At 44.6% G+C, this 18,125-nt stretch overlaps 2 protein-coding genes across 8 annotated transcripts in view; both read left to right on the top strand.

The window, feature by feature from the left end:
* The first annotated feature begins 1,526 nt into the window (after positions 1 to 1,526).
* Positions 1,527 to 12,067, top strand: septin2 (septin 2). Of its 2 annotated transcripts, none has more exons than XM_023822292.2 (13): positions 1,527 to 1,697; positions 3,059 to 3,098; positions 3,792 to 3,906; positions 4,833 to 4,919; positions 5,237 to 5,360; positions 6,394 to 6,528; positions 7,068 to 7,185; positions 8,025 to 8,126; positions 8,201 to 8,346; positions 8,492 to 8,614; positions 9,764 to 9,824; positions 10,163 to 10,257; positions 10,764 to 12,067. In XM_023822292.2, exons 2-12 carry the CDS (start codon positions 3,075 to 3,077, stop codon positions 10,247 to 10,249), a joined length of 1,122 nt encoding a protein of 373 aa, XP_023678060.1. In that variant the 5' UTR covers positions 1,527 to 1,697; positions 3,059 to 3,074; the 3' UTR covers positions 10,250 to 10,257; positions 10,764 to 12,067. The 2 variants fall into 2 exon arrangements, with proteins under 2 accessions (XP_023678060.1, XP_023678061.1); XM_023822293.2 differs by having other exon boundaries at positions 1,530 to 1,697; positions 8,492 to 8,575.
* Positions 12,068 to 14,236: 2,169 nt separating this feature from the next.
* farp2 (FERM, RhoGEF and pleckstrin domain protein 2) overlaps positions 14,237 to 18,125 on the top strand; it is a 32,974-nt gene continuing 29,085 nt past the window's right edge. For 4 of the 6 annotated variants that reach the window (XM_023822309.2, XM_023822306.2, XM_023822308.2 and 1 more), the window contains exons 1-2: positions 14,237 to 14,336; positions 16,767 to 16,974. In XM_023822309.2, the coding sequence (XP_023678077.1) occupies positions 16,792 to 16,974 (183 nt within the window). In that variant the 5' untranslated portion in view covers positions 14,237 to 14,336; positions 16,767 to 16,791. The other 2 variants (XM_023822305.2, XM_023822310.2) reach the window with 2 other exon arrangements.

The following is an 18,125-nucleotide window of genomic DNA, read 5'->3' as shown; positions in this document are numbered from 1 at the left end:
TCATATAAGATACGCGCATATATCTTAAAAATAAGAATAAATTACGATCATTCTGCAATCTGTGATAGAACTTGTGAATTCTGCAATTTCCGTTTATATTTTGTGGTTTAGGTGATTTGTATGAAGAAAATGTTTTTATTTCGCTGTAATAGTTTTAGTTTTATAGTTACCACAAGGAGGAGATATTGCACTGCGTTCCATACAGAAAAAAAATGTATCTCGTATCAGTTTTCTTTAAAGGGTGAGGCCTTTAACTGTTAAATGTTTTATTGTAAAAATTGTAGCCATTTCGTACTACAATTGTTAAGTTAATCACACTGATGTACTTACACAATAAATTTTCTGTAACCTCTTAAATTCACCATTTCTTCTTCTGTAGTCCTGCCAATGGTGTGCATTCTTTACAACTTATTGCCTCAGTCAGTTGAACAGATGAAAAACATGAGTGTTTCACATCAGCTCTCATTTCCTTATCTACAGCTGAATCGAAAACCAATGCTTTGTGTTTGGCTCACCTGCTCCGGACTTTCCTCTCAGAGTCTTCATAGAGTGGGTGCCAGGGCACCAAAATTCTACCTTGATTAAACATCGCCTGCACTCTTATCTTAGATGGCTCTGCAACGAGAGACAGCATCATGATGCTCTGCAGTCTGCCCTCAGTGCTGCCCATGAGGGTCGTTAGGGCTCATCACTCGCACAAGTATTTTAAAGCTAGCCCCAAGTATTTAACCCCTGATGCCAGTGTTCCTTCAAAAAAAAAATTAATCCGGGTAAACTTGACTTAACCCCTGATTTTTTAAATAGCTAAAATGCTCCTGCTGCTGCCTAAGATAATTTCTTTTTCAGAAATTAAATAAGACTTAAAATAGGAGGAGGTAAGGAGCATGTACTGATGGTGTATTGCTGCACCCACCACCTCTTGGATGAGAAACTAAGTGCAGCCATGTGGCAGATGATACCTCAGTACCACACTAATCCAAATTGACCAGTGTGTTTTTTTTCTCCCAGTGGCTGTAGTGCCAATCCTGCCACCAACCCCAATATTCACTTGTAAGTTAGAGAACCTCCTTGCTGGACTGGGTGTATATTAAAATCATAGTCAGAACAAAGCAATTGCAGGTTAAGGGCCCAACAGAATAGGATCACTGCTGTGATTCACAGGATTTGAACCAGCTGCCTTCTGGATATTGCCACAGATCCCTAGACTCAGAGCCATCACTCTGCCTAAAAATAGACTTCAAATAGACAAGTCAGTCTCTGAAATAGTATCATACATTGTCCTGGTTGCCATACATCAATAGTTAGAATTCACACTTAAAGGAGGACACAATTAATATGTATGAGGGGGAATAAATCAACATTTGCTTTAATTGCGGATATAATTATAAATAATGGGGGGAAAGGTACTATTGTAATTTCAGTGTCTCGTATTTTGACAGCAAGGATTAAGCCTCCGCACTGATAAAACGTTATTCTTCCCCAGTGCAGCAGTAACAGTTCTCAGCCCGAGCAGCGTGCGGTGCGCGCTGCATTGTGGGTCCTCGGAGGAGGCTGCCGGTGCATTGTGGGGCGTGCGCGAGTAGCTCCGGAATCTCTGGAATTCAACGGTTCGCTGGACCCATCCGTGCAGATATTTAAATAAAATAAGAGAGGAGAAAAAGCCTTCATCCGAAACACCGTGCTCGCCTCTATTTAAGGTAACCCTTTCCTTTAATTTTATATTTAGCGGTAGTGTCATTTTCTGCTGTTCGGCTGGTTTTTCCGGCCGCGGTAATATCGGGCTGGCGGTGGTAGCTAAGCGGCTGCAGCCCTCCGAAGCGTTATTTTACCTGTTAGAAGTTAAACGACCAGTAAGCCCCGGACATCTTGTTAACATTTTCTCCTATGGCTGATTTTTTTTTTTTTTGTCTTCAGGGTAAAATTTTTACTTTTTTCTCGTTTTGGTACTTCCATGTGAATAACGGGATCCCATTATTTGTGGCAACCGTTTAAAAATGATGTCAGGGGATGCGAGTCTAATAGCGGAGCATCGTACAGTTCCACGGCTATGCCCGAATTATCGCTGAAACTTTCGTTATTGACGCCTTCGTTTTATCTTCCGGCATTTTTCCACAATTGTGTCGCTCCTTTAGCGGAATAGTCAGCCTAAAATTCGAAATACAAGCATCTGACTGCTAACGTTAACTTATAAGTATTTATTTCCTGTATTGTAACCAGATGATTACTTTTGTTCTGCAAAAATGTAGCCAGAACATAAAGTTTTTAATAACCCTTTAAGGTGCTGTTTTTGACTATGTCCGGTATTAATCCACGCCCCACATTCAGAAAATACGGGCCACGTCCTAAGTATGCTCAGTAATTCTTCACTTGATGCTCTGTCGCTCTTCCCGTACTCATTTGTAATTAAACATCTTATCAACACAGACATGTCCTTTTATTATATGCCTAAGTGATGCATCTGTAGAATTCAAAAAGCTGAATTTAGATCTTGTTCTAAATTCTCTAAATTTTGCAAAATACTGCGCTTGAATGGATATAACAGTCATTGTTACTCTTAAATTCTCCTTCAGAACTACCTAGCTGTGGTAGTGACTCACCATTATGCGGTGTTACAGGCCTGATTTGCAGACTGTGTTGTAGCACATTTTCTGAGTTCTTGAGACTGAGTACTCCTACACCCCAGAACAAATCGCCTGGCCGTTTTTGCGCCATAGCAGGTCATTGCTAAAGAAAACATTTCTCAAACCTTTGTAGAGTGAGTTTAAGTGCAGCGATCTGGGCTTTTAATTGAACCTGGCCTTCAACCGGTAAGGTTCCATTACCGGTTGGAAATGAAAGTACTGCCTCACAGACAGGCGGATGTGGCTTGGCAGCTAAGCACAAGCTGTTACACTTCCTTCTATGGGTTTTTTCAGAAGCCGTAATTGTGACATGTCGTAGCTGCCTTTTCTCTTTGAATCACCATTTTATTCAGGGCTACGTTTACAGATCCTAGGTGCAGTTTTAAAACACTTCATTTTTTTGGTTGCTGTGACCAGTTGGGTGTTTTATTTTCTAGGTTCTGATTGCTCAAAATGTCACAGGCCGAAAAACTAAAGGTATGTTGCCACCGCATTTCCCTTCGTTCATTACTGATGTCAGATGGATATTTGGCTTTGATGTATGTCGCTTGTTTGTCTTCATTCTTCTAAACGATACTGGTTTTTACCGTCAGACTCGTCACATCTGCATGCACCCTGTTTTGCTTGCTTGCCTATTTTTGAGGAGTACTCTGGGAATTTGAAATGACGATCCAGGAACAGCTGTTTCTAAAATAGTCCTTCCATTTTGCCTCTATGCCGGAGGAAGGACTTGTCCAGCAGTGCGCCTTCGTGCTTTCTGACATGCCTGAGTGGGCTGAGCTTAAGATGGCCTTTGACCCAGGCTTCCCTGTGAGAAAGCACTGGGGTGGAGTCTGGGCTGGGGGACACGGGGGTGATCTAACATTCTTGGAGCTGGGAAGTTAATCTATTATACTTTGCTTGTTGATGAATCATTTTGTTAGTACGGGAATAATACTTAATGTTTATTTTTGGATAATGGGCAGTTTACATTCTCCTGAATATGCAGCTAAAGAATGATTAATTGTGGAGTATAAAATGCTCCCCCTCCCATAATCCCCTGCAACATAATGTAGATGTTCCTTGTCTGTAAAACAAACATAGCCTTTGTGGAATGTGGTCAGGATATAAGAGGAATTAGAAGCATGGTTTTGTTTTGGATTTCAATTTCCATTCTGATTCGTCTTTCAGCAGGGTCAGTTCACCAATCCAGAGACTCCAGGATATGTTGGCTTTGCCAATCTGCCAAACCAAGTCCACCGCAAGTCTGTAAAAAAGGGCTTTGAGTTCACCCTCATGGTAGTCGGTAAGTTATGGTCTGACCTCTGGCACGCAAATTCTCAGTGGAGTAAGTGAGGGACAGGTTTCAGGCCTTGCTAAGCTGTCTTTTATTTTATTTGTTTATTGCCCTGTTTGATTATTGAATAGTTGCTTGATGATTTAGGAATTCCAGATATACAGACATGTTCCAGATGCATATTAGTTTATCTGTGAGAACCGTCCACTATTTCTACCCACAGTTTACACCTTGAGCATCTTGAGCTTTGTATATTGTGTGAGCATGAGCAGGGTGAAAAATGTGACCATCTCCCATCATACTCTGGTTTTTTTTCACCCTCGACCGATACATAAAAACATTTAAGAAGTGAAGCAGTCTGCATTTTCTGCAAGTTCTTCGTTAAGGCCTTGCTGTCGAGATTCATCTGGGCTCTGCATCTTGTGTCAGATGTGCCATTTCCTTCAGTCCAGCTGCACACTGTTGCCATATACACTGATGGCTGTTGTTTAAAACAGGATTTGCTCCCAAGAGGATCTGTAGGGACGGGGAGGGGCCGGCCCTCAGAATATAACCATTGTGTGTAGTCATCCTCCTCTTTTAACCAAAACGCTGCAGAATTTTTCTGTCTGCTTCTAATTCACTTTGATCTTAATTTCTTTTTATTTAATTTTAGGAAGAATGTCTCTGATCTCTAGCCAAACACTGTATGTAAGGATGTTTTAATAACCTCAGTAAACATGCCTTGCACAAAAAACTCAGCGCACAGATCTCGTTTTCATGTTAGCAAATTTCTGTGAAGTCTGCGTCATTATTGTAATGGGGGTGTTTTAAATCACTTATCATTTTTCATCCAGACTGCTTTTGATTCGCTGTCTGCAGCCGCAGTTGTCTGGGTTACGGTGGTCACCCAACAAACCAAGACGTGTAATGCCAGTCGTTCTTTTCCTTACTAGGGGAGTCTGGACTGGGCAAGTCAACTCTGATAAACAGCTTGTTCCTCACGGATCTCTACCCTGAAAGAGTCATTCCAGGAGCAGCAGGCAAGGGCCTTTCAGCAAAATGACACATCATAGTTTTTGCTCTTGATACTATTAATAATCAGAGAATTCTGTGGGCATCTATTTATTTGCGAAGAGAAGAAGTTGTCCTGCAGAAAATGTATGGAGTTCCTGTTTTATTTGTTTTAAAAATATTTTCACTGGCAAAGGCCAGAACAGCTCATGGTTTTCCTGGTTTCCTGTAACTCAGCCCCCGCCCGTGTAAAACAGGAGTGTACCTCCGCTGTGTAGCATCATTTGAGATTCCAGTGGGGGGGCCAAAGACACAATCTCTTTTTTTCTTCTTCTTCTATATGCAGAGAAAATTGAGCGAACGGTGCAGATCGAGGCTTCCACGGTGGAGATTGAAGAGCGGGGGGTCAAGCTGCGCCTCACCGTGGTGGACACCCCCGGATACGGAGACGCCATCAACAGCCAAGACTGGTATTCCAGAGCCCCACCCCCCCACCCCAAACACCCAGCCCTTTATCTGTCTCTCTTTGTGTGCAGCTGTGCTCTCTCACACCTCCATGTCTGCGACTTGCCCCCAGTGTTTCAAACTGAAGTCAGACTAAGACCGACTGCTTTGCTTTGCATGAACAAGTCTGCTCATACTGAGCACAATGTGGAAGGAAGTTAAGGTGTATACTGCTTCACAAGAGGTCTGTCGTGCTGAGTCACTTGAAGAGTCATAGGGGGGATGTTCTCCTTTCCTGCAGCGTGTCGTGGCTGATTCTGCTCGGGAAAAGCCAGGCAATGCAGCAGGAAGCGCTTCCTATGACCCCTTTGCCTCCAGTCTGATATAATTCAGGCCGGCTAACAGAGCCACACGTAATGTGCAGGATGCTCAACCCCAGGCCATTTTTTTTTCAGTCTGCGAGTCAAATATGCAGCTCAGGCTCAAGTTGTCTTACTAGGTTCCTGCTTTGTTTGGAAGTTGTTGTGTAGCTCCTGCTCCGATGCCGCTTACACTCGTACCCGGGCACTCACTGGAAGCTCAGCCTAGCTGCGCTTATGTCTAGTCGACTCATCGGCTGCATGTGTGCTTGTAATGTGCCTCGCTTGCTATATAATGTAAACGTAAATGATCAAGCCGGGGCGGGGCGGGGGGGGGGACGCCTCTGAGAGCCTCACTGCCTGGACCCTTCAGCGGCAAGCAGTGATTAAGCAGTGACCTCCAGTAGTTCATTGCAGCTCCGAGAGGGATTTTGGTGGCTCACACTTCCACTGCTTTTCTCAGGGGTGTTTCATGTTGAGGCTACACAGGAAGCATCTGCAGAGTAGGCAGGAATCTGTCTTTCTCACATTGCCACTGCTTTTTTTTTTTTTTGGTCTTTTCTTCAAAGGGCCGTACCATTCCTGCTTGTGTCGTGGGGGTGTTTTCAGTGGTCGCATTTGCCAATCTGGCATGATGGTGGTCTCGTGGGACAGCACCCTTTGAAAACATTCATTTACTTTTCTTCTGACCCAAATGCAGCTTCAGCACCATAATTTCCTATATCGATGACCAATTTGAGCGCTATCTTCACGACGAGAGCGGCCTCAATCGGCGACACATTGTGGACAACCGCGTGCACTGCTGTTTCTATTTCATATCCCCTCTGGGACATGGGTGAGTGTCTCACCGGTGCCACCTAGTGGCAGTTTTCCCCCATGGAAAAAAAAACTTGATGGTTTCCTTCTTGGCTTAGCCATTGGTTAAGTTTGCCTGTGATGTAGTGATGCATGGTGAATTGTTACACTCAGCATTTGTCTCTTTAATTAAAATCTTTAACACTTCCAATCTTGCATTTATTAATTCGCATATGCATCTTATAATACGGGCATTATTGTCTTTCTTGATGTCTTATGGTACCCTTAGTGATGCAGCAGATGTCTTTTACAGAAAGAGATCCAGGATTCTTGGCATGCAGTACATTTACTGTGCAGATGAAGAAAACAGAAACGTTACCGAATAGTAACAAAATTTGTCATGAGATACAAAGCAAAAGAGTGAAGGTCCACAGTCACAATCTGTCATTTATCCCTGATTGTTTAGTGACATCAGGCTCCTTGGAAACTCAAGCAGAAAATTGAGACAAAAAACAATGAAATGGTTTGGTGTCTCCCTCCGGCAATAAAGCGTGACTTTGTGGTACCTTTGCCCCGCAGCCTGAAGCCTCTGGACGTTCAGTTCATGAAGGCGATTCACAACAAGGTCAACGTGGTGCCCGTCATCGCTAAAGCCGACACCCTCACGCTGAAGGAACGCGAGAGGCTCAAGCGCAGAGTAGGTACCCCTCCCCAGCCATCAGTGCCATGTCCTTTTCCCCCGTTAAGGGCTCTGTGGCACACTGCCTGAATGCTATTGAGACTTCACATACAAGCTTGGAGGTAAGCAGGAATGTGGAAGTGCACACACCCATTAACCCCTCTTAAGGGTAAGCGCGCTGAGATACTGCACACTTTGGTGACGTATGTTAACGTAAGATGCAAAGTATGCTAGTGTATATGAAGGGCTCAAGGGCGCAGGGATTTCTCAAAAGCAATGGGCACACTTGATATCTGACAAGGTGAACAAGAGACACACTACAACTGTGTTAGTTGTATTAGTTGTTTGGTGTTATCATTCAATGTTGCCCAGGCTATGTAAACATTGGTTATACAATTTTGCACACTTGAATATTTTTAGGAAGCATGATGTATGCTGATACGCCGACAGACTTCCTCCTCGTCAATGTAAACATTAGTCATCACTTGTTCATCACCAGGAAAACCATGCGCTGTTCTGGCCATTGTGGTTTATATACTTAGCCGAAGACCACTACCATGTAGTATTTGCAAAAGTGTGGATAAGGCACACATTAAGTGCACTGCACTTGATTTGTTTGAGGAATGGGACACCCTTGGACACTTGCACTAAGCCTGTGAATGCACCCGCCACGTGTAGTAGTGTGTAAGTGTGTATGTTGTAGGGCAAATGGGATTAAGCCATTAACAGTATTGCAGCAGAAGCTAGTGGTTTGGTTACTAGTTTGCCGTTTTGTTTGTCTGCTTTGAAATAGTTTCTATCACTTCCCTACACCAGACACTGACCATGTGTTTCTACTCTCTTTCCTCTGGTTGTAGATTTTAGACGAGATCGACGAGCACGGCATCAAGATCTACCATCTCCCCGATGCCGAGTCCGACGAAGATGAGGATTTCAAGGAACAGACGAGGGTTCTGAAGGTACGCCACGCTCACAGGCACCTCGGAGGTCGAATGTGACGCCCGTTTGAGCTCAACCTCCTCTGTCCCTCCAGACCAGCATCCCATTCGCCGTGGTGGGGTCCAACCAGCAGATAGAAGCCAAAGGCAAGAAGGTGCGGGGCCGGCTGTACCCCTGGGGTGTGGTGGAGGTGGAGAACCCCGAACACAACGACTTCCTCAAGCTGCGCACCATGCTGATGTAAGCGTGACATCGATGTCGTGCATAATCTCCACACATCAAGCCTGCAGTTACCTGATTTTGTTTAGCAGCTTCGAGAAGTTGGAGTGTGAGGACATGCAATGTCAGTATTTTGACTGATAGATCCGGCCCCCTGTCTCTCCAGCACCCACATGCAGGACCTCCAGGAAGTGACTCAGGACCTGCACTACGAGAACTTCCGCTCCGAGCGCCTCAAGCGAGGCGGCAGGTTGTCCTCCCATGGTTACATTCTTCCTCTCTCGCCTGCGTACGTACCTCTCTCTGCCTGTCCTTTCTGCACCCCTCCTGTCCTCCCTGAGGCAAAGCGCCATCGTCAGGCCCAGAGGGGGCCCACACCCTCCCCATAAATGGGAGCCGATTTCAGGGAAGCAGAATCAAGGCCAGTTCTTAGCCATCTGATATTTTCCTGGAAGGTTTCCATGGTCGACATCCGCAGGGGTCTCGTCCTCTATTTCGAGTTAGTGATGCATCCTAACAGCAAAGCTGAAACAAAGCCGTTCTATTAAACAGCCTGAGAGAGTTTGGGCAATAACGGGGTCACGTTACGTGATTTTCACACCCGTAAAGCAACAGCTAGCTAGTAACTGCGCGAGGTGGGTCTGGTTTCTCGCCTGCGCTAAGTGGGGGAGATAGCTGTCCCACCGTGACGGTTTTTAAGTTTAGTGCCAAAGCAGGAGTTTCGGTTACAGTTTTTAGTCTGAAAGCAGCTTTGTATTCTGACCTCTTTCTGCTCTGATATTTTGGTGTAAAATGTCAGCCTGTTGTTCTCAGGAACCCCAAACACAGATGTTTGCCTTAACACAAAAATGCTGTGGTACAGCTTCTGTCCTTCGGTGTTAAGAATTAACATTTTTTCAAATGCACTTGTATACGTTTCATACAGTCGACCCAGCCTGGAGTTGCTGGAGCGTCGCGTGGCGATCAGGCTCCCAGTGCACGCTCTCTTAGACCATCTTTAATCCCTGACGTTTGCTGATCCTGTGAATCAGCAGGTCTTTGGCCATGGGGCCGGGGAGCTGCCCACCGGGGAGGCGGGGGGTGGAGGTACCGCTGGTGTGGGGTGGGGGGGCACCTCCTGACTCCCCCCCCCCCCCCAGCTTTTCTGTTTAACTGCTTTCGCTGCTTCGCCTTCTTGGCTCTCCGCTTTGCTCCTCCGCTCCGCACTCACTCACCCTGCCCTTCCTTCCTGTATTCCTAGCACCCAGGAGTCCTTACGCAGAGCTCCTCGACCGCTTGCTTAAATTGCGCATATTGTCACATTTATGGGCTTTAAATCAGACAAGTCCTGTTGTATCACGCTCATGTGACCGCCCAGAGTCGGCTCAGCTTCAGTAAGAGACGGCTGTTAGACCGGCACAGATGGTCCCTTGCCCGCCTCACTCTAAGTCTGTTTCAGGAAGGGTCCGGAGCCTGAGGAGGTGGACAAGGACATAATCCTCCAGGCGAAGGAGGCGGAGGTAAGAGATATGCCTGTCGTCCTCCACCACACCTGCCCTTCCTGTCCCAGGCCTGCGCTCTCAGCCTGGCTCTCCGGGGTTACATTCTTCAGCTCCCGTAGCTCAACAAGTAGAGCATTTCGCTAACAATGCAAAGGTCATGGGTTCAAATCCTGGGGAGCACACAAACTATTATAATAACCATTCCGTCTACTGTAAACCACTTTGGATTAAAGCTTAATCAGATAAATGATTAAGAATGAATGTGAGATTCGGGTTGAAGAACCGTCAGGCTCCCTGGCTTTGTGGGAAGCGAGGCATACAGCTCGCCGAATGAGTCTGACCTCGTCGGATTGCAGCTGCGGCGCATGCAGGAGATGATCGCCAAGATGCAGGCACAGATGCAGAAGCAGGGAGATGGAGACGGGGACGGTCAGCACATGTGAAGAGCATGGTGAGACTCCGCCCATCTGTCCCACATCCTGAAGGAAAACGCAGTACCTAGTATTTAGCAATAAGTACCGGCAATTAGAGTCCGTGACCCTTCGAAAGTGATATGATGACTGTTCATTATGGTTTTCCAAAGAGTTTTGTTCTCTTCTGTTCTTTGCAGTTGATAGTATTGGGAATTTATCTGGAGGAAATAAGTTTAACCGTCTCTATGCCGCTTGTCCATTTTTAGCAAGTGCTTATTCAGCTATGGTTTTCAGTGCTGGGGGAGTACATGGTGTTATGTAGGGTGCAGCTCGGGCCAAAGCTGGTCCGTCGCAGGGAAAGTCCCCCGGGAAACACACGAAGGACGAGGAAGAGCCTCTGGATTATGGGAGGGGATCCCATAAACCGCAGGAACGTGAAAACACGTTGCCGCTCCCAAGGCTGGAATCGAACGGTCAGCCCTGGGGCTTTGCAGCGACGGCACTTCCCAGCCTCTGTCTCTTAGTCTCCGTCGTCTGCCCCTAGGTCCACTTCTGCTGCTTCGAGAGCCTGACGGAGGACCAGTTCATGTGTGTTACTGGAGCAGCTTGCCACTATGCCTCATATCCCATGCCTTTTAGAAACTTTGTCTTGTATGAGCAATACTGTCACATGTTTTACATTTAAACTCTTTGTTTTTATTTTATTTAACTGAGCTGTGATATTAGGCTGTTCTAGTTACCAGTAAGAAAAATATCCTTCAATATGGGGCACAGTTTTTTTTAATAATACAGTCATCGTGTTTTTTTTGTTTTTTTTTCTTATGCTGAGAAAGCCAAATGCTGCTACTGTTCTGAAGTAGTGAGTTCCCGCTTGGTGTGTCTCTCCACTATTCCCCCCACCCCAAAAAAAATATATAGCCTTAAATTCGGGGGATTCCCGTTCCCATTTTAGGCCTCCGTCCACCTTGAACGGCGTCACCTTGCACTCTGTCACCCCTCCGCTGAGGTCTGCAGTGCAGGTCCCCAGCAGCCAGAATGTGAAGGGGCAGCCAATCAAGGCTGCCAAGCCTGTGAATTTACTCTTCTGCTGCGGAATTCTATGCTTAATATCAATAATATCTGTAGCAGGGAATACAGGACCACTAGGCTATTTTCAGCTATTTTTTTTATATTACAGTTGAGAGATTTTGTACTTGTAGTATTAAAGCTCTGCAACTTATTTTCTTTGTTTTGAACTAACTTCTATCAATGCGTCATTGGCATCGTAAGGTATTTCCCGTGTTGTAATTTTAAAGCTCTGTGTTTGCACGTCATTATTACGTAACACATTCCTAAGCAATGAAATAAACTGTACGTTTGAGACGTGTTCAGGTTGCAGTGCGTTCAGCAGCGCTGTCATTGAACTGTACACTGTCGGCGCTGTTGCCGCGGTCTTGCCAATTTTAGGTGCACGACAGCTCGTGTCGAAATGCCAGTTATATTGTGACCTATGAACTTTGAACCCCCCCCATCCTAGGGAGGAGAAAATAAAGTCTTATGAATGAGTGCCCCCCCCAGAAACCTTTACCCCACATTCAGCTGTAGCCAGCGGCAGCTTTGGCTGTGTTTTTCTTCCTCCTGCTCCTGATGAGTTTCTGGATAATGACTAATTTCTCTAAGCATGGAAGCTCATGCCTCATCCTGACCGTCAAACTGTAATCAGGGTAGTGGGATGTCAGTCTGCCTCCACAGTCTTATCCCACTTTATAACTGAGGCAAATCTCTTCATGCTTGTTCTGTTATTCAATCACTTTTAATAACCAAAAAAGACATGGATTTTGTCTTGTAATAAAATTTCTATTAAATCCACACTGTTCTCTTAATTTTTGTTGTAGAAGTATTTATCTGTGTTATATTGAGTCTGAAGTTGAATGATAGTCAGCACATGGTAAAATTAAATCTTTTACTGAGGTGGGTCATTAAATGCATCCGTAAAAGCATTTCTGCATATGTAAGCATTGGCTTTGTATCGCGGCGTTCGGCTGTTATGAAGGATGTACTTGCACTGTTTAGAAGCGTGGTTAGTTGCACTGTAAATACAGAGATTGAACACATCTGCTCTCCATTCTTAAAAGCTTTGCAGAACCGTGGGTAGGGGGGTTGGCTTCAAACCAAACAGCAAATGTGAAGTTAAAAACATTTACAATTCATATTCCAGCAGGATTGAAGGGACCTGAGCTTTTCAGAGTGAGATCTGAACAACAGCTGGTGATTGTAGCAAAACTGCAGCAGATCCTATCAGGCAGTGGGCTGCATGGCAATGGAGCCATCGACTTGCTGTGTGAAGGCATCTTCGATCAAATTCCACCAGGGACCCTGTACTTGATCCACAAACTGCTGTAGAAATGAAAATCACCTCAGATTAAAATGTCAGTGGCTACATTTAAATGTAATAAGGGTAATCTTCACTCTGCGCTGTCCTTGCAGGGATATCAGCACTTTTGCAGATACACACGTAAGTCAGGCTACCCCCAAAGAGGGCCCTCCAAATTTACTCTTTACTGGATGTGAGTTCAATGCAGGTCCCTGCAATGGTGTCTGATCTGGCACTGATCGCATTTCTGAGTCCTCTATATCTTTATGCTAGTTGCTAGTTGGACAGTGTGATTTGTATTTATTTCCCAACTCATACCTATGTTAATTTTTTTTTCTCATGTTTGAATAATACCTGCGGGTGTCAAAAGTCGCGCTCACAAGTTTATGACACCTGATAAATCTGCAACATTAGGACATTAACGTAAGGTTAATTTGCTAGATCGACTTCAAAACAACTCAGGTTTTTGCGTTTGTCTTCGTCTCCAGAGACGTTGAATACTAGTAACTGTAGTGACAGGCAGTGAACACTAGGGGGCAAAATGGAATTATGGCTGCCTTGAGTCGGGGGTAGAAATGCGGCAGCTGTGGGTGTGGAGCGTGGAGTAAAGGCCGTGTCTTGTCACAGGAACAGTGATGCCCGTCTCATATGGCTGCCAGCTGGGTTTCACAACAGACTCCATTGTGCAGCTGCTCGCAGGTGAAAGACAGCACCATTGACATTGCTAAGATATCTTACGAAAATATTACAATGAAATCAGATTATATACGCTCATACGTTTGAATGAAATTAAAAAGCACTATTCGTTTTTTTATTTTACATTTTTAAAGTCATGAACTTGTACTCTGTTTTAGTATGTGTATGCTTTATAGCTGTGGAGCTATCAGAGACTTGAAAACACTTGGCTCCCTGTTATTTCGAAGGAACTCATTAACAGGTAGCATAAAGTAGTCAAGTATTTCAGTCTCTGGACCCCGTGATATATGACTTGTAGAGCCATGTACTGTGGTGTCAGTTATTGGGAACAGTGAGCATTTATGCCAGAATGTCATAAATACAGTTCTCCCTCTACAAATTCCCAGCCAGCCCATCTTCTCGTCAGCCGTGCACCGGCTATATAAGCTGGAAGTTATGGTTTAATTAATTTTTTTTTCTTATTTGGAGGGCAGACGTGTGCTGCAACAGAGGTCCTTTGTTGCTGCGGTCTAAAATGGTGAACCCCCTCAGGGAAGGTGGAAGGCAGAGTTTTGGAGAAGCTCCAGATGACAGATCTGTCACACAAGTCATCATGTGACCAGATCGCAGATTGAAAGTGGGCAAGGACTGTATGAACAAGTTCAGACTTGACAGTGGGTTAGGTGCTGCATGCAAACAGATCACACTGACAAATTACTATGGGAATGAGTGGGACAAAGGCTTTAATTAAGATACACTCTGCACTTCAACCGCTATAATTTAAACAAAACTCTTACAGGCTGAGACAACACCTCTCGATTTAAACACTATTTTGAGATGTCGGCATTAGCTGGAAAACTGACGAATCACTATCAACGACTTGTTCCTTTTATGCAACCAATCAGTTATCACCTACAGGTAACACCATCCGCCAATGGTTAGCGACTGTTTTAATTTGTAAGCCAATCAGAATAGGAAATATCGTGGGATGTGTCCAATCAGCATCCTCCATTCCCTCGGTACGGTTTTGGGATGGCCGTCTGCGGGCTTCTGTAGAGAGTGTCGGAATAAAACGAAAAGAAAAATCAGGTATGAACTTCTCTTAATTGGTCATTGTGAGGGTATTACGCTGGTATTAAGTCGTTTTACTCTGAAAATGTCGTTGTTTTACTCAGTACGCACTTTGGGTTAACTGAAGCTTGCCGACGTGGGAAAAGAAGAAAAATCCCGTTTAAATAGGATTAGTTAAGTAAACTTTGTTCGGCGTTATATTCTTTCCGACTGGAATAACAAACTAGCCCTTAACGTTATCGTTTATTTTTAATGTCGAGTATTTAAATAAGAACTCGGGAAGAAAATGACACGCTTATGCTTAACTAAAGCCTTTCACTGTCTGTACGCCTAGTGAAGCACCGACTACTCGCCGAGGTTTAACTTTCAGCTGAAGGTAAAAATGGCCAAATGGGGACAAGAGTTTGAATTAATTGGTGTCAGGTTGACTAAGGAAATTTCTTGTGTAGTTTTTAAAAACATATGCCTAAAATGTAAATGAGGGGAATTGTTTTGTGCAGTTATATTACTGCTTTTGTATGTTTGATACTGAAGTACCTTTTATTGGCCAACATTGTATTTCCTGCTCACTTTTCATGTAAATGTGAAACACTGGTATATTATAATGCAAAATTTTGGAAATGCAGCTTGAACTTTTAGGGGTGGGGGGTGGGGGCGTCCGATGCATTTTTTTAAATGAACTTTTATGAAGTTTTCAGTCGGTACTAGAAACTTGCAGGGGGATAAATGAGGCGGGTCTGCAGGACTGTGTTCCAACTCGGGAAAATTAAGTAAATAGGCATATGGTTCCGGAGTCCAGTGCAGAGTGCCAGGCGAGATGCGTGGGTCTCCATCTTGCGTAGCCATGCAAACAAGCTGCAAGTTTGTGTGGAGTCGGGGGCTCGACATGCTTGGGGGGGGGGGGGCTCATAAATCTGGCTGTTCTGTGCATCCTGCGTTGATTCACTGCGTGCATTGTGTTAGTCGCCTTGATGCAGCCTTTTTGTTTGTTTGTGTGTTTTTAATGTAATCAAAAATAAATGTGGCTTGCTCTGTTTAGTGTTGCTTCACTGTTACGCTCGGATATGCTTAGAATTCCAAAGTCGAAGCAAAATTATTTTCTAATGGATCGGATGAGTCGTATTTCGTGTCGTCTGGCCCAGATGGATCACCAGTGCTTTTTTGAGTGGCATGGATTGATTATCATTTCCATGCTTTGGTTGTCCCAAACCTAGATTGAATGTTTACAGCATAACTTTAGCCTGCCACTCATGAAAGGCCTTACGTAAATTTGAATATAGGAGCCAGTTAAATGTATCAGATGTCTTCCCAAATAACTAATGTACTTATACCTAGGTTCTGATGTCAGATTACACATGCTGTTAGCGATTAAGTTGCTTGGTATTTTAAGCATGTCAAAATTTGGAGACCATTTTAACACACTGGTTAGTGTTTGTGTCCATGGGAATGATGTGAAAATTCAAGGTTCTTCTATGAGCAAACTTCATTATTCGGTCTGCCAGTATGATAGATTTTTGTAATGTCCCATTACCAAAACTGCCAGTTTTTCTGCTACTTTTTTTTTTGTTGAGGAATGAGCCTGCTGTGATGTTTTGTAATTTACACAAACCTTTGGCGAATTCTTCCAATTGAAGTCCTCTCTTTGACAAAGAAAGAATCTGTTAACCTGTGAAAGGCTCATTGTTATCAGCTCTTTGTTTCTGTGTCGTCCTGATAACAGCATATTGCAGTTCACGTGGTAGGCGGACCCTGGCGTGTCCGGAACAAAGAGCATCGCATGCAGTCTATCGATTGTTTGCTATATGAAAGCCGGCATTATTTGCCATTTTTTCCCCACTTGAAGCTGCGGGTTTCCTGTATTCTCCTAGAAGGATGGAATGTAGGGATACGGTAATAGGTTACTGTCAGATGACGATGCTGATCCTCAGACACTCAGTTGTGTACCTTAAGAGGGAGACCGTAGAGCACTGACTCTAGAGGGAAAGAGTTTTCTATCTGTGGTGTGGAGATATGAATCATTGTGACTGACCTGTTAGGAACCGGCCTAGAATTACTCACCGGTAATGAATTGGTAACTAAGTGCAAAGGCACATCTACTAATCTGATTCCAAGGAAATTGCCCATTTTAATTCAGTTACTCAACGTGAATACCTTTATATAATACCAACCTCTGTTTATTCCTAAACCCTAGTATAAGTGATTTCACTGACAACTGGACACTTTTGGTAGAGGAAGGCAGATACCTACTAGCTATGTGGATAACCGCATCTGCCAATACTAAAATTTCATTTCCCATAAAACATTTTGTTTTGTTTTTTGCACTGCTTTTTGATTGTGTGATAGGGAAGTTGGAAATTGATTAAAGTCTTGTATGCTTTTGTTGCTCACTTGTCATCTACCCATGGTGTAACTTGTTGTTCCTTGTGTGTGTTCCCTGTGCCTTTTTAGGGTGCAGGAGGGCCATAGGTGAGCAATGGGTGAGATCGAGGGCTCGTACCGTGCTCTGCCGACCCCCGGGACCCGTTTGGGCACCCAGACTAATGCTGGCATTAGTACCCTGGAGCAAGGCCAGAGCCTCAGTTCAAAGAGCCAAGGCAAGGGGCTGCCACTGCGGGTTCAAGGGCTGGATGACGTACAGGAGTTTTACGACATGGAGGTGAGTACTGTGGCAGGAGTGTCTTATACTCAGCTGACTCTGATCTTTCACAGTGGGCGTCTTGCACCGGGCTGGCTGTGGCGATCTTTCACAGTGGGCGTCTTGCACCGGGCTGGCTGTGGCGATCTTTCACAGTGTCAGTTATGATTTTTTTTGTCACAAATCCACAGCACTGAATGGCTCCTGTTCTGTAATTGTCACTATAAAAATATTAACTACCCCTAGAGGGATAATTGCTTTTTATCCTGGCACAACCCTCGTCAGGCATGTATCCGGCTGTTCTGGAGTAGCACGAAACGCTGATCTTGCTTCAGGATACAGATCTTATTTGTAGAAGGCATCCTGAAATTGGAAAGCTGACTGGTAGCACATGGAACTTAGCCCCGCCCAACAGCAGGCTCAATGGTCGGCTGTATCTTGAAATCAGCCTCACAGCTTGCTGCAGGCAGACGGTTGTATACAAGACTAGTTTCTAAACAGGATGACTCTTGTAGATCCTCTCCTTTCCTGACTGAGTGTTCTCCAGTGCCAAGAGGGATTATCTGTCCACATATTTGTGTGTTTATTACAATGCGACTACTTTATTTAGTAGCACTGTGGTAAGATTAATGCTTCAAGTTTGACTGCTCTGGTCATGATTATACGGTATCTGCAGATAAGTAATGAAAAACCCTTGTAGATTGATAGCTGTGCTTGTGGCAGCCTGACAGAAGGGGATGCTGTCCTGGCCCCTCTTAGGTGTTTGCAGTGGAACCATCAGCAGCCATTGGTACTGAAAAAGGACTTTGACAGACCCACTGGCCCTCATCTCCACCATTTCCCGCTCGTCAAGCTAAAGGCCCATATTGTCCCTGTACGCTATTTGTTTAAATGGCTAATTTGACTTTTGCTGACTGATGAATGACGAAGGCAGTTTATGCAAATCTAGATCTCAAACCGGTGTCTAACACTTACAAGGCAGCAGCTCTCAGTCACGCACCCCAGTCTTCTGTTACCGCTGCTGGGCGCCGTGGCACCACTGTACCAAAACTGTTGTAAATGGTTTTCTGGGAAAAGTGCCAGGGATTGCGGTTGGCTGGGTACTAGTTACCCCATTCCATTTTTAGGGCACTGTGTTACCGTGGAGGTAATGGCCTTTCTCATAGCACATA

Source organism: Paramormyrops kingsleyae, chromosome 21 (assembly GCF_048594095.1).
Source record: "Paramormyrops kingsleyae isolate MSU_618 chromosome 21, PKINGS_0.4, whole genome shotgun sequence".
Lineage (NCBI taxonomy): Eukaryota > Metazoa > Chordata > Actinopteri > Osteoglossiformes > Mormyridae > Paramormyrops > Paramormyrops kingsleyae.
This window is presented reverse-complemented; position numbering and strand designations above follow the sequence as displayed.